This window comes from Lissotriton vulgaris, chromosome 1_1 (assembly GCF_964263255.1).
Source record: "Lissotriton vulgaris chromosome 1_1, aLisVul1.2, whole genome shotgun sequence".
Classification (NCBI taxonomy): domain Eukaryota; kingdom Metazoa; phylum Chordata; class Amphibia; order Caudata; family Salamandridae; genus Lissotriton; species Lissotriton vulgaris.
Genome location: NC_141685.1, coordinates 2,021,792,132 through 2,021,808,454, shown reverse-complemented (window position 1 = coordinate 2,021,808,454; position 16,323 = coordinate 2,021,792,132). Strand labels below are relative to the sequence as shown.

Sequence of the window (16,323 nt, the reverse complement as noted above, 5' to 3'; positions counted from 1 at the left end):
CATCGGTATCTTGGTCCTGACATGGTGTTATTTGCTCGGCGGGAATTGGAAACTGAGTAAGTTCTCTCTGTTCAGTTGGTAGAGCCAACAGAGGAAACAGAGGCGGGGGGGAGACATCAGAATTGGGATCGCCCCAGGAGATGGGGGCGGGGAAGATCAACACAGGGCACATCCCGAGTCAGGTTCTTCCAACCGGACTCCCATGGGGAGATATCGACAAGGAGACAGACCTATTGATGGTAATACCCCATGCGAACGGTCCCACTAGCACACTAGAAAACATCAATCCAATAACCATGGAAAGGCCCTCCGCAAATGGGAGCAACCACCCATCCAATATCCAGCCACCCGCATCGCATATATCTTCGGATGTGGGAATAAATATATCCATGGCTCTACCAACTGAACAGAGAGAACTTACTCAGTTTCCAATTCCCACCGAGCAAATAACACCATGTCAGGACCAAGATACCAATGGAATTTCCATTGAGGAAGACGGACTCATTGCAATACAAACTAGTCCTCGAGACTAACACGGAAGTAAGTATACTTAGCGGCCCCGCATTCGGAGCCGTACTAGGCATAAGACGGATGGTGAATGCTACTCCCAGACTCCTGCGAATGAACAGCAAAAATTGATAATTAGGGTGAGTGGAGTTAACACGGCAAGCGCTTTTAACGAGATACTTGTCATGGGCATCCACTGAACTGTCCTTCCTAATTTCTAGATTTTGGCAAACAGTTAACGAAGAGACGTGCCTCAACAGGATTTATACAGTGAGGCTTCCCCTAGCCCTAGTGAGACCTCGCATTGGTGAGTTTCACGCCATTTCTTAGCCACAAACACTGTGCAGGCTTAAAATAATGCATGAATCCTTGACACATCCGGATTTTAAATTGCAGATTGCAGAACCAGATTTCCATAAAATAAGGAACCACCCAAATCAACAGCAGTGAATGAATATGAGAGACAGATGTCTGTTCTCATTTGGTGATTGACACCAACACCTAGGTTAAATCAGAATGCCTAAGAGCTACAATGTGAGTCCCATTTTTACTTACCAATTATAATGTTTACCATGTTACACAGATTAAATACTACGGAAGAAAATATCTTAATCAGCACAACTTTATGGTGTCCAACCCACGAGGGGACCCAGGCTGCCGAAGTAACTGGTAATTTGTAATCCCCATCCCTGTATGAAAGTTTTCATCTTTTTTAATGAAAACCCTGTGCAAAAACCAAACCTGATGGTTTTATTCTAATTAACCTACAGGCGCGTTGTCACTTTCCCTGCCCCCGTCCTGAAGAAGACCCGTCAGAGACCCACAACTAAGGCGTCAATAGGGTCGAAACGTTGACAATATACTCTAAGGACCAATCATCCAAGTCCAGCGTAACATGGCTAATTAATATAGCGTATTGGATTAGAGAATTGTTGAAGTAGAGATTGGCTTTCTAAATTGTTCTTCCTCTCCGCCCCTCTATACTTTTCATTCACATGTATATAAGTCACCAATTGCTTTATTACTAAGTCCCAACATTTTCACCTTATGTCACAATTTTCACTTCTTTGAAATGATGCGCCGTTTTTGTAAATGATTTCAATGCATAAATTAAGGAGTCAGTTTAAAACAGAAAGATGAAACATGAATGACAAATAATTCATTGATTAAAAACATGTTCTGACCCTTCCTAGGTTTGGTTTGCACTGAATGATTTAACCGAGAGTCATAATGAGTAATACCGTTATGTTGTAAATATGTTTTGAGATACGCACAGTATTTGAAGCAATTCTGTACATACCCGACAGAACCATTGTTGAAAATATCATCAGGGCCTCCAAAGGCATGGCCATTCGCGGGAGGTATGATAGGCAAATGTGGTCGGACATCTCTCCTTTCCTGGAATTTCTACCTGAAGACAAGAAGAAAGAAGCAAGGGATATACTCTCAGAGCCTGAGAGAGCCTCATCGGAAATCATTGATGTGGCGCTGGACATATCTTCCACTGCCTTCAGACAGATGGCGGGTGCTGCCGTGTTGCGAAGACAGGAATGACTCAAGGCAACAACATTTCTCCCGAAAGTCTAGGCTAAGATGCTTTACATGCCTTTCGATGGTGAATACCTTTTCTTGTCTGCCCTCGACCCAGGAGACTATATGGTGGTGTTGGACTTGCAGGACTCCAATTTCCATATTCCTGTCTTGCCAGCCCACAGACGCTATCTACGGTTTACAGTGGGCCGCAAGCTCTTTCAGTTCACTGTGCTCCCCATTGGCCTTACCGGTGCCCCTCGGGTGTTCCAAAGGTGATGGCTGTGGTCGTAGCTCATCTGCACAGATCAGGGGTACAATTCTTCCCCAATCTCGGCGACTGGCTGTTGAAGGTGGGCTCACCCCAAGCTGTCGTCTTCCACCTCCTGAATACAGCGGACCTCCTGCATTTGCTGGGGTTCACTGTCACCGTGTCAAAGTCAGACCTGGCTCCCTCTCAGATGCTCCCTTTCATCAGAGCTGTTCTGGACACATTTCAGTTTCGGCCCTGTCCTCCCGAGCAGCGAGTCCAGGATATTCGGGTTATGATACTGATGTTTCAGCTTATCTCCCGGATTTCGGTCAGAGACTCAGAGGCTGCTGGGCCTCATGGTCTCCTGCATCCTGCTGGTGGATCATGCCTAATTACATATGCAGGCTCTGCAGTCGCTCCTGAAGTTCCAGTAGGCGCAGCATCAGGGGAATCATTCCAACTACATTCAGAACTCAGAGGGAACTGCACAACAACTGCAGTGGTGGCTTACAAACCAAGATTAGGCCAAAGGCAGATCCCTCTCCCTTCCCCAACCAGATCTAATGGTGGTGACAAATGCGTCACTCCTGTGATGGGGCGACCATCTGGGAGAGGCAGAGATCAGAGGTGTCTGGTCTCCAGCCAAGTCCAAGCTACATATTAACCTGCTGGAGCGCTGTGTGATCCGATTGGCACTGAAGGTATTCCTTCCCTCTATCAAAGGGAAAGTGGCGCAGGTGTTCAGACAACACCACCGCCATGTGGTACAGCAACAAATAGGGCGGGTGGGGTCGGTGACCCTTTGTCAGGAGGCTGTTCGCCTCTGGACATAGCTGGACCATCAGGGCATGACCCTGTTGGTTCAACACCTGTCGGGTTCTCTGAATGCCAGGGCGGACAAACTCAGCCGTCGGTGCTTGGTCGATCACAAATGGTGTCTTCACTCGGAGGTGGTGCAAGATCTCTTTCAGTGGTGGGAAGACCCTTGGTTAGATCTATTCGCCACCGAAGAGAACGGGCAATGTCAGCAGTTTTGCACGTTGGAGTTTCCAAGGCAGCACTCGCTCAGCTACGCCTTTCGTTGCGAGTGGAACTGCGGCCTCCAGTATGCCTTTCCGCCTGTACCACTTCTGCCCGAGTGCTCAGGAAGATCAAGCACGACCGGGCCCATGTTATTCTTGTGGCTCTGAACTATGCTCGAAGAGTCTGGTACCCCGAGCTCCTGAGCATGGCCATCGATCCTCCGATCAGACTGCTCCTTCGAAAGAATCTTCTGTCAGAGCAGCAGGGGACGGATCTTCACTCGAACCTGTCCAGTGTCCACCTCCTTGCGTGGACATTGAGCAGTGACAGTTGACAGCTCTCGACCTTCGGTCCGAAGTCTGTAATTTCATCTTGGCAGCCAGGCATCCCTCCACTAAATCGGTATATGCCTGCAGATGGAATACGTTTGTGGCATGGTGCACAGCAAAGGCTGTGGATCCCCTCTCTGCCCCTCTTTTAGATGTTCTTTTCTATATACTTTCTTTGGTCCAGCAGGGCTCTGCTCTGGGCACTCTCAAAGACTATCTTGCTGCTACCTCTGCCTTTCTTTGGCTACCAGATCAGTCATCCTTCTTCAAGTCTCCTATTGTAAATACATTCTTTAAGGGCATTACTCATCTGGTTCCTCCAACTCCTTTCGTAAGGCCCCAGTGAGGCTTGAATCTCGTTCTTACATAGCTCATGTGTGCTCCCTTTGAGCCTCTTCATAATTGTCCTCTCAGGCTTCTAACTCTGAAAACTGCCTTCCTTGTTGCTATCACCTCTGCTCGCAGGGTGAGTGAACTTCAAGCTCTATCTTCCAAGCCCCTTTCTTTTCTGTGCATCCCGACAAAGTGGTGCTTAGGACTAGGCCTTCGTTACTACCTAAGGTGTTTACTCCTTTCAATATAGGTCAATCCATCACCTTGCCTACTTTCTTCCCACCTCCGCACCCTTCCAAGGAGGTGTAGAGACTCCAACTTCTGGACCCTAAACAGGCGCTGTCATTCTACCTTGACCGCACCAAAGACTTCCGGGTTTATGATCAACTCTTTGTTGGATATGTTGGTGCTAAGAAGGGCAGGGCTGTTCAAAAACTAACAAGTATGCGATGGGTTGTGCTTTGCATAAAAATCTGCTATGCCTTAGCTAAAAAAGATCCTTTGGTGGGGCTGCATGCTCACTCTACTAGGGCTATAGCAGCAACCACTGCGTGGGCACGCGGTGTCCCACTCCTTAATATCAGCCAGGCGGCAACGTGAACATCTATGCACACGTTTATCAGACATTACTGTGTGGACAGCCAAGTCCGAAGGGACCGCTATTTTGTCCCTTCGGTCCTCCAGAACTTTCTGGTGTGAACTTGATTCACAGTCCCTCCTCCGTGGATGGTATTGCCGGGGTATCTATTCTAAGGTAAAGAATCTATAACTAACTATCTCTTTCAGATGAATAAGCTACTTACCTTCGGTAACGATGTATCTGTAAGAGATATATGTTAGTTATAGATTCCTTACTGCCCCGCCCATCCTCCCCGCTCTGCAAACCGATTTTTAGGGATAGGGACTCCCTTATAGGGCCCTAGTTTTGGCACACCAGTGGTCAGTGCCATGCATGGCTCTGCGCTTCTGGCGTGGAAAGTCGTGTCAGAACTGACATCAGCCCGAAGGGCCAGCGTCAAAGTAGGTACCGCGATGTCCACGACGATGGATGCGGAGTCCACCAACGCTACAGACTGATGTGCAGGGGTATTGCTAAAGATAAATCTCCGGATCCAGTCTGATGCCTGTGGGAAATTCTAAGGTTATGAATTTATATAACTAACATATGTCTCTTACAGATGCATTGTTACCGAAGGTAAGTAACTTATTCTTTTTGGCGGTCTTGGTTAAAGAAGACTGCTCTGAAAGTAGACCGGGCTGAAGGATTAAGAATGAGCATACTAAAAAAGGGGTGGTGAAAGAGTTTGCAAGGCCTGAAAGCTCAAATATGGTACTGGTCTTGGGAGAAAAGAGGCTGAGCAAGACTGAAGTGGTATGTTGACAGAAACAACTGTGAGGAGGTCTACATGGATGAACGCTTCACCGTTGACACTTCAGCTGGGTGCTGCATCGTCAATGATCATCTCTGCCCCATCGAGCGTCTCCACACTGTCGACACAGTCACTCGTACCATCGACGCTACTGCCTATGATCCCGTCGACGAAGGAGATTGAAATGGCCGTTTCAAAGACCAAACCATCTCTATTGCAGGATTTCTCCAAAATATCTCCGCTGTCTTTTACTCTTCTCCTGAATTTCCAGGAATCAGCTGAGGATGATGGTCCTTATGGTCCCCCATACAGCCCTTCGCAGCTTAGGGTCAAGTGCCAGGAATCTGAGGACGAAGAGCCACTAAATGACCCTCCTGCGTATTTGGAAGGGAAATATTTCTTCTCAGACATAGGACACCCTGGCCTGCAGCGCTTGGACACTTTTCAGGAGCATTATCCTTATTATTAGCAGAAAGATGAACGTCAGCAGGAACCCTCCATTAATATTCTGATGTCTCTAGTCACATACTTGCATCTGATGCTCAGTGACTACTACAAGCGTTTCCCGAAGCTAAATGGGCTCAAAAGCCAGCTCCTATACAGGAGGAACCCTTTGTCATCTCTGATCAGCAGGCTGCACCTACACCACCGAAGCAGAAATCCTTCCCACCCTTGCAGATACCTGTTCAAATGTTGGACATGGTGACCATCAGCTGGAAGAGGGTGAGCTGCAATTGAATTTGGATGTCCATGACGAATGGATTGACTATATGGCACTGTGGCCGATTCTCCTCCGGCGGATATCAGTAGCTTCCATGACCTTTTAGAGCCGAGGTCAAAAGCTTTGATCTCCCCATGCCTGTCAAGAAACAGAGTGTTCTTATACGATTTCAAGGCCACCATGCAGAGCTCCCTTAGGGCAATCCCTATTGTTGACTTCATGTGGCAGGAAGGCATTAAGCTGATGACGACTCCAGCTTCTATGTTGCAGTTATCCCGAAATTGGACAAAAAGTACAGTGCGCTGAGGACTCTCCTGCGTGCCTCATTGGGCATCCAAAGCCTGATTAAGTTATAATGCAGGCCGCCAAGAGACGATCTAAGAATCCTGCATCACCCCCAGACTAGGAAGGGCACAGGTTAGATAATATCGGAAAGAGATTTTCCCTGCTGGCGGCAGCGGCCATCAGGGCTTCCAAAGGCATGGCCATTTGCGGGAGGTATGATAGGCAGATGTGGTCGGACATCTCTCCTTTCCTGGAATTTCTGCCTGAAGACAAGAAGAAAAAAGCAAGGGATATACTCTAAGAGCCTGAGAGAGCCTCATCAGAAATCATTGATGTGGCGCTGGAGATCTCTTCCACTGCCTTTAGACAGATGGCGGGTGCTGCCGTGTTGCGAAGACAGGAATGACTCAAGGCAACAACATTTCTCCCGGAAGTCTAGGCTAAGATGCTTGACATGCCTTTCGATGGTGAATAACTTTTCGGCAAGCATGTGGATGAGGCACTTCAATCTATTAAATCAGACACTGATTTTGCTAAATCCTTGGCCAATCTATAACAGAAGCAATTTTCTTCATTTCAAGGAATAGGCCAAGTTACATCTCAGCCCTAGCCCCAGCCCTACTATCAGCAGGGTTTCCGGCCGCAATATTCCTCCAGACTTCAACACCAGCTTACACGAGAGCACCAGCACGCAGACGTCCCACATCTGGAGGAAAGTCTCACTATGCAGGCAGATGACAATGAACATTTTCAGGTGCCCATCGCCTGGATCTTCTTGGTGCGTACTTCCATATTCCCATACATCTGAAGCATCGTCGTTTTCTCAGGTTCGAGGTGGCAGTGTGCCATTACTACGGTTTTCACCAATTGTCTGGTGCTGATGGCAACCTATCTCTGGCGTTCCAGATACCAGGCTTTTCCCAACCTGGACGACTGGTTGGTCAAGGCCCCATCCTTTCAAGGAGCCAAATTTTCCACAGGTACTTGTCTTTGACTTTTTCATATCTAGGTCTCAATCTCGAGAGAGAGAAGTCCTCTCTCCTTCCCTCCAGGTCACTGATGTTTCTGGGAGCAATTTTGGATACCAGCGGCTCAAAGGCCTTTCCCACAGAGGAAAGAATGATTACAAGTCGATGTTAGGAATGAGGTCATCCTGCATCCCGTTAATACCACACTGTTGATTGCGGATGAGACTTATCCAGGAGCAGCTCAAATCTCAATGGATTCAATCTCGAGGATCCTACGGCGGCGTCTCGATCTCGCTGGAGATGATGAGGGCAATGTCCTGGTGGACAATCGGAAGCAATCTCTCTCAAGGCCTATCCTTCCTCCCAACAAAACCAATGGTGGTAATACCAACAGACTCTTCCAAAGAAGGATGGGGAGTTCACATCCAGGAACTTCAGGTCCAAGGGAGGTGGTCAGACCAAGAGTCTTTGTGTCACATAAATCTGTTAGGACTAAAAGCAGTCTTTCTAGGGCTCCAATCCTTACTACCAAGGATAAGAGAATCGTAGATTCTCGTCCGCATGAACGTTTGCTTATGTGTTTCCTCTGTTCCCACTCATTCCGAAATTTATTCTCATTGGCCCGGCGTGGGCAAGACAGTGCTGGTAAAAAGAGCTGTTTCGCAATTCGTCTCAAACCAACAGAACATCTGCTTTCCATGGAGCCAGGTGGTTCATCCGCATATTCACACACTTCACATATCGGCTTGGCTCATCCCCACCACACGGAGTTTGGTGACTTAATTCTTTCTGAGAAGTGCTGTTCAATACTTAGAAAAGCCCGAGCTCCTTCACAGTCAAGTGCTACTCGGCTAAATGGAAAAGACACTGTTCCTGGTGTGCCAAGCACTCTTGTCATCCTCTCTTGTCCCCTCCAGAGGACGTTTCGCTGTATCTCTTGTCTATGGCCAAGGCTGGGCTTTCCCACTCATCGATTAAAGTACATGTAGCCGCAATTTCAAGATATAGGAGACGTTCAAATCAGTTGTCTCTATGGTCTAAAAGCCTGCTAAAAGAATGTATGAAGGGTCTTTTTAGAGCTTATTCACCAATTTGACCCCCTCCGATTCTCTTGCAACTGAACACTATTTTGTCGCATCTCATGAGATCATCCTTCGAGCTGATTCACAAGTGTGATTTAAAGTATCTCACATGGAAGGTGGTTTTTCTCTTAGCCATCGCATCTGCTAGCTGCATTAGCAAAATTTAGGCCTTCGCAGCAATGTAGCCTTGTCTGCCTTATCTGCAGTTTCGACAGGGTGGTGCTCCGCACTAATCCATCCTTCATCCCAAGTACCTACCACTTTCCATCTAAATTAACCAGTGGTCCTGCCTTCCTTTTTTACTATTCCGTCTTCACCGGCACAGAGAGCTCTCCATTCTTTGAACATCAAACGTTGCTTGAAGTTTTACTTACAAAGTACAAGACCATTTTGAAAATCTACCCAGCTCCTCATCGCCTTCTCTGCCCTTAGGAAGGGTCAGGCTTTGACTAGAGCATCTATTGCACGCTGGGTTTCCTCTACTACAATTTTCTGTCATGAGAGAGCGGGACGCCCACTAACGTCTAAAGTTACTGCCCAGTCCACCAGGAAAATGGCAGGAAAATGGCAACATCCTCTGCCCTATTTGCCGGAGTGTCTTTACCCGACATCTACAGGGCTGTGACATGGACAAACGTCCATACCTTTACAAGGCACTACTGTCTGGATGCCTGGCGGAAGACCGATTTTGCTGTTGACCAAGCGGCCTTAAGAAGTCTGTTCGCTTAAGGTAGGTCTCGTCTCATTGAGGTTTATTATTTCTTAACATGGTGCTGTTTTGAGCTTTTTCTCTTTGTATTTAGACATTAGTTATATTTTTATATATGTAGATACTGCATTGTTTGCTTGCGATTCTGGTTATAGTCTTGTGGTTGCATGGTGAGATGGTTTACCCATTCTTCCCACCTCCTTTAACTCCTATGTACTGCTTGCTATTCTGATTCAAGCATGTGAATCTATAAAAGATCTAATACTGGAGAAAAAACAAGTTACCTGTACACTGTGGTTCTGCAGTATTGAAATCTTTTATAGATTCACATGCGGCCCTCCATCCTCTCCTTCCAGGTTGGTCTTCCATACCTCTATATTTTTACTAACTGCACTTGTACTCAAAATCTGAGGCATGATGAATATTCTGAGCCTGTGATGTGATTGGCTGGAGTGGATGTTCTTCAATGAGGTTAACTGGCTACTAAATGCCGTGGGAAGCTTGCAAATTCATATGACATTGTTTTTTTTCTATGCACTGATGTATTGAGTCACAGAACCATCAAAATTGTAAAAACCCAATAAAAAAAATTCAAACAAAAAAAACTAGCTACTAAATGCTTTGAATTTCAAAGGAGATAAATTTTCTTAACTTTGATGCTATTTTACTGTTACCGTGGGACTCCCACCATGACGACGGAGAAGATTCAAGCATGTGAATTTATAAAAGCTATAAGAACTCAATAATCAACGAAGCCGCCCCACTGCAACTGAAGAGAGTCTCCACCATGAATTCGAACACTTGGTATGACGGCAGACTCAATGAAGACAGGCGTGCCATGCGAATGGCAGAGCGCACCTGGAGATCTGACCCCTCAGCACTGCACCTTAAAACGCTTAAGAACAAGAGAAATGCCTACTTTAGGAAAATCAAGCGCTCGAAATCTGACTTCTTTAGCCTCCAGCTGGACCAAGCAAAAAACCGACCAAGAAAACTGTTCGAACTAGTCAAAACGCAAACCAAGACGCAACCCTTACAATCAAACAGCACAACAAGCGATATTCCACACTGTGAAGACTTTTCTGCTTTCTTTAAGCTAAAGACCGACAACATAAGAAGTGACCTCCTCAATGAGGTAAGCCGATACCCCAGCCCCATCAGCATGACTACCACTCAACCTAAAAATAACGCATCATGGACGTCCTTCGACACCTACTCTGAAGAAGCAATTCACAAACTGCTCGGTACCTTGAAGCCCTCTAATCACCTCACAGACCCCCTACCTGCTAATGCTGTAAAAGACTTCACACCCCTGCTCCTCCCACTCTGGACTAAAATCATTAACAGCTCCCTTCAACAAGGACTCATCCCAGACTCCCTCAAGGTGGGGCAAGTCACGCCTATACTCAAGAAACCTACAGCTGACCCGTCTGACCTAAACAATTACCGCCCTATCACCAATATCCCCACCTTGGCCAAACTGCTGGAAAAATGTGTACAACTTCAACTAACAAAACACATTGACCAGTTTGACCTCCTCAACCCTCATCAATCAGGCTTCCGAGCGAAACACAGCACGGAAACGGCTATGACGCACATAATTGATGACGCCATCCAAATCCTTGATCGCAATGATTCCTGCCTCCTCATCCTTCTTGATCTCTCCTCAGCATTTGATACGGTCAAACATGAGAACCTACTGGAGCTGCTAAACACTAGAATGTGTTTATCCGGGACTGTTCTCAAATGGTTCACTTCCTTCCTACATAACCGGTCTCAGAAGTTCAAGATCAACAACGTGCTATCCTCACCTGTGCCAGTAAATTTAGGCGTCCCACAAGGATCTTCCCTTTCCCCCACATTGTTCAACCTCGTCATGGAACCACTCGCCACCTTGCTCCAAGCATCCAATGTACACTTCCATATTTACGCCGATGACACTCAACTTTACCTAAAGCTATAATCCCCGGAAGACATCAAACTTCTGAACTCCACACTTAAAAACACCCAATCATGGTTGGCCGATAATCACCTCAAACTAAATGCTCTGAAAACTGAGTTCCTTCTGATCTCACCTCCTGCGAAAATTGCCACCACCCAAATCTGACTCAATCACCTAACTGCACTCAATGTCCAACCCACCATCGTGGATTCTGCGAAATCCTTAGGCATCACACTTGACGCCAAGCTCAACATGCAACAGCACATTAGCAAAGCAACGAAAGGAGATAATTTCCAAATCAACACATTGAGTAAACTTAAACCCTTCTTCCCAGCCAAGGACTTCCAAACTGCTGTACAAGCCCTAGTCATCCCCCGCATAGACTATGGAATTGTGGCCCTCAGCGGGTCCCCCTATCAACAACCGCACCCCTAAGAGCCTCCTTGAACGCTGCCGCGAGACTCATTACTGGTTCAAGAAAACACTCCCATATATCCCCTGACTTAAAATCCCTGAAATGGCTGCCTTTTGAAGCCAGAATACAGCTGAAAATTGCCATTATGACACACTCTGCCGTACACCACAAGGCACCCAACTACCTCAAAAGTTGACTATATCAGGAGGTTCGAGATCCAATAGAAGTACAAAAAATCTACTCCTGAAACCTCGTAGATTCCGGAAGGAAAAAACATACAAACGCTCCTTCTCAAGAATGGCACCCAGGATCTGGAATGCACTCCCTCCTGAAACCAGGCTTATCTCCTCCACTGCATTTTTCAAGAAAGAGGTAAAAGCCATCCTTTTGGCCAAGTTCACCTGAACTCTATTGTTGCTGGATCAGAGACTTTGCACCGCTTTTGTATCATTGGTTACCTGATTGTCTATTGGTATTATATTTTTACATGATTCTGATCCTATTATGCTATTCACTTACTACTGACTACCATATTGTACCCATTAGTTTGTTGAATCACCCTCTTGATGCCCCTACCCCTTGTTCTCTGTATTTTAAGAAAGAGGTATAAGCCATCCCTCTAGCCAAAGTTCACCTGAACTCTTTTGTTGCTGGATCAAAGACTTTGCGCCGTTTTGTATTATTGGTTACCTGATAGTTTATTGGTATTATATCTGCACATGACTGCTATCCTATTATGCTACTGACTACTATATTGTACCCAATAGTCTGTTTAGTCACCCTCCTGTTGCCCCTACCCCCTGTTTCTATGAAGCGCTCTGATATCTGCAAAGATCTTGTTTGCGCTATATAAAAGTTTGAATAATAATAATAAGTATTGGAGAACCACAGTGTACAGGTAAGTAACTTATTTTTTCTGAGGTGACAGTCAGTTTGGCAATGGACTAAAGAGTACTTTGCCTGCAAGAGGATGGGATGTAGTAGCAAGTTGTCTGGAGCATAGAAGGGATCCTCCAGAAGAGTGCTAATATGTTAAGCTAGTGTGTGTCAACCAAGTCAGCATAGTGCTAGGAATCCTTAGTCGAGATCTGTCAGATTAGCTTGCTTTCCTTGCACCATAACCTTCCTTAGAATGGTGTTAAAACTAGCTCCTCCTCTAACCATTTTGTCAGTGAAAAGACCAATCCGCAGGACCTGTTTTTGTTTTGCATGTTTCAAGTTATAGATAGTGGTAAAGTTTCAGGATTGTGTTCTTTAGAATGTTTAATTGAATTGCCTCCTAGAATGTTTGCTTGAGACATGCACGGTGAGCCCATGCTTATCAAAAGACCCCAATGGGGTAGCTTGCCATTTAATACACGTAGAAAGCGATAATAGGCTGAATAAGATGTGTCAACAGGTATTATACACATTTACCTTGTCTTCCCTATTTCTGTCCTTCTACCAGACCACATTCACCATTCTAAATATTGCGTACTGATCATTACTTCATTAGGTTTTCTTGGTTCCTTTCACTTATGCTTACCATATTTCTTCACCATCGTCCCTTATTCACACTCTGCTGCATTAGATCTCCAGTTCTACATTTTACATACCAGTTTTTTTGAATTCAAGAACTCTTAAACATTATTTTATGTCTCAGATTGATGTGATCATTATTTGTGGTGCTTGATTACATTTGTTTGCTTTTTGATTTGAGTATTTTCAAATTTAAAAAGGAATGGGGTCTGGAGTAGCCACATGAGCATAGTAAAGACTGAATTGGGAGGTGGTGAGGGGAGCTCAAACGATCTATCTACTACGTGATAGGGAAGCTTTGAAGTCTAAGGTAGTAGCTGAATAAAGCACATTGCACTTCACAGGCATCCGAACTTTGATTGTTGCCCTTGTGAGAAGGTGGCCAGCTGTGAGAGCTGAGGAGAGCTGGAGGGCTGGTAGGACTGAGTAACAGGTCATTTTAGGTACTCTTCACGTTTACAAGGTATACTGCCCTAAACAACCACTTGAGGGTTTTAGTTGCTTTATTTTGCTTTTTTTAGCTTCAGTTCAAGTATCGAAAAAATGTAATCCTTTTAAATATTGTATTATTATATTCTTGCAGCAGGAGAACAAAACATTAAGGGAAGTCCTTCAGATCACAAGAGAATCATTCCTGAATCTTAAGAAAGAAGATACTTCTGAGAGTACATCTTTGTCTACATTAGTTACTAGCAATGATCTTAGTCTAAGGAAAAGCTGAGGACTCATGGCAGTTAATTGCTGAGCTTGTGTTCATCCAAACATGAAAGAGGATCACAATTCATCTATAACGTGGCACCAGCAAACGAGCAGTGACAGAACAACGTACAATTTTCATCTATGTTCATTGCTGTTTCTTGCCAAAGGCAGGTTTGTGACAAGTTTGAAAGTTTCTCGTCTTTCTCAAGGTTACCTTTTGTATAGCCACTAAAGCACCAGTATAGATTGAGAAGATAAAGCAATATATATTCATGCAAAGCATAAGCGTACATCTTTTATCCAAAGGTTGTCCCTACTTACCAACTTTGATACGCTGACTTGAGGGGAGGATGATTTGATACCCTGGCAAACACTCTAAACAGACTGTGGTATATTTTAGCTGTACATTATGAGACTACTGACTTTTCCTATTGTAAATTTGTTCTCTGACCTCTGAGAGGAAAAACATACGAGTACAACTGGTTTATTTTTATATGCAAGTGATTAATGTTGGGTAATTAATTACTTATAGTAGACATCAGTCTTAATAGAATCATAAGTTGAGGGAACCTGCAGTAGTTAGAAAACTAAACACAATGGGGCCAAGATTCAGTTTTTATGATTATAAGTTAACAGGATTCATTATGAACTATTTTCGCAGTTTACATTACAAATGGGCCCCTCCATAACATGTTGTTGAATTTCTTGCAAAATGTTTGCTTGCAGTGCATTTAACATTAGTGTTGCTTGCATTAATGGGGTAGGATTTCAAACGTTTTTATTAGTGAAACCTCATAGAATTTACTGCCAAATTGTTATGTAGAAATAAGTGTCTTGCTTTTTGTTGCATTGCTTATTAAGAAACCATTGTCTCAAAAAATATTAGAAAAGCTCTATATGGCTATAACCAGCACCACATGCATAGGATATTGATGTGAAGGGTATGAGAAAATCTCTATTTTAACATTTATAGCAATGGCTATAAATGCAACTTTAAACCTTTGATCCTAACCGTAAAAAGACCAATTCTGTTTCAAAGCACACTGATTAGCTTTTTGTCACCACTCCTTTACTCTGCATTTGCTTTTTGGTTAATACGTTGGATTCATATTCAGATATCTTTAGGAGAGCAATTGTTTCCTTCTTAAACCAAGTTGTATTCATTCCTAATATCAGTTGGGTAATCTGATAGCTGGCTTAATTTCAGTTATTTGCATAATCTGCCTGCTCTTACCAAAATAGACGTAACAAACATGTATGTCTTACTTTTGTAGAGCAACCAACGTTATTGTCAAGAGAAATTAATTTCATAGTTTGTTCTCGGTTTGAGCGAAAGAAACAAGGACCTTTATTGAAGAGAATAATTGGCAGATTAATTTGACTCCTATTGTACAGGTTGTGCTTTATTTAAAGCCCCAGGTCGTCATGACCAAATACACACAAGATAATGGTAAAAGCAGCTTCAAAAAATAGCAAACATGTTCTGTCTAGGACAAGTCCCATCACTCAAAGTAGGAAGTACTGCTGTGTACTTTCTCAAACAAACTGAAACCTCTTCTGTTAGTTGTTTCTTTATATACAAAATATTAAAAGTCAGCCCCATGTCTGTTGTGATGTGATTAGTGACAAGTGCAAGATAGGAAAGTATAGTTCAATTTCTGTAACTGAGCATTTTGTTATCTTTTCAGACTCTTAGTTTTTACTTAGACTGTACTGGCTCTTTGACAAACAGGGACATTTTTATTTTTTACAAAGCTTATATAATTAAAGTATCAGTTTTCATGAAAGATTAACATCTTTGACTGATTTCAAACTAAATAGAGGCTAAAGGTTTCAAAGGAATCTGTGGAGCAAGACAGTTTTGGGGCATTCATTTAGGTTGTTCTGTAATAAGCCAATACTGCGACGGTACATAGGCTGTAAATATAAAGTATTTTATTTATCTCTTCTTGGGAATGAGGAGTACATTGTATTCATTTATTGTTCCTTCAGTGAAACTTGTAAATGTAAAAGGATTCAATAACTTTTTCACTTTTTCTGTACATTGAAATAGGTCCATCACAAGCCCATTATTTTTTTAATCTTGATGCTTGAAATAAATCTATGGCTGGAAACGTGTAATGTAAAGCAAATGTATTTTATCAATAAAGGTGGATTAAGACATTATTTGTCGCCTTCTCATGCATAATCTTTGCCGAACGACTTTCCTATATTCTGTTGTTTGTGTGCTATACAACTGATAAATGCAAAAACAACAATTGATGGACAGAATGCAGAACAATGTCGTATAGTCACCCCAGTACAGAGATCTGGGCCTAAATCCATCGTTTTTTTGCACTCCACACCACCCCAGTTCAGACATGGCCATATGCAAATCAGCCTTGACTCTGTGCCTCATGGGAACAGTCCAGCCCGAACTACCAAGCCATGTCTTCCCTGGACCGTAATCAAGCATCCTAGGACTGGTTTCTGGCTATCAGCCGTCTTCAGCCAGGATAGCTTGACTCCAGTGGTGTGGAGAGCATGGGACTCACGTCTGAGCATACCCTTCCCACTCAGGGTGACAAATGCAAAAACAACAATTGATGGACAGAATGCAGAACAATGTCATACATTCACCCCAGTACAGAGATATGGGC

General features: G+C 44.1%; 1 protein-coding gene across 1 annotated transcript in view; it reads left to right on the top strand.

The window, feature by feature from the left end:
* FGFR1OP2 (FGFR1 oncogene partner 2) overlaps window positions 1–15,850 on the top strand; it is a 218,762-nt gene extending 202,912 nt beyond the window's left edge. Inside the window, exon 6 of the mRNA XM_086920213.1 lies at window positions 13,569–15,850. Coding sequence (XP_086776339.1) covers window positions 13,569–13,706 — 138 coding nt within the window. The 3' untranslated portion in view covers window positions 13,707–15,850. The remainder of the gene's footprint in view (window positions 1–13,568) is intronic.
* Window positions 15,851–16,323: the final 473 nt, after the last annotated feature.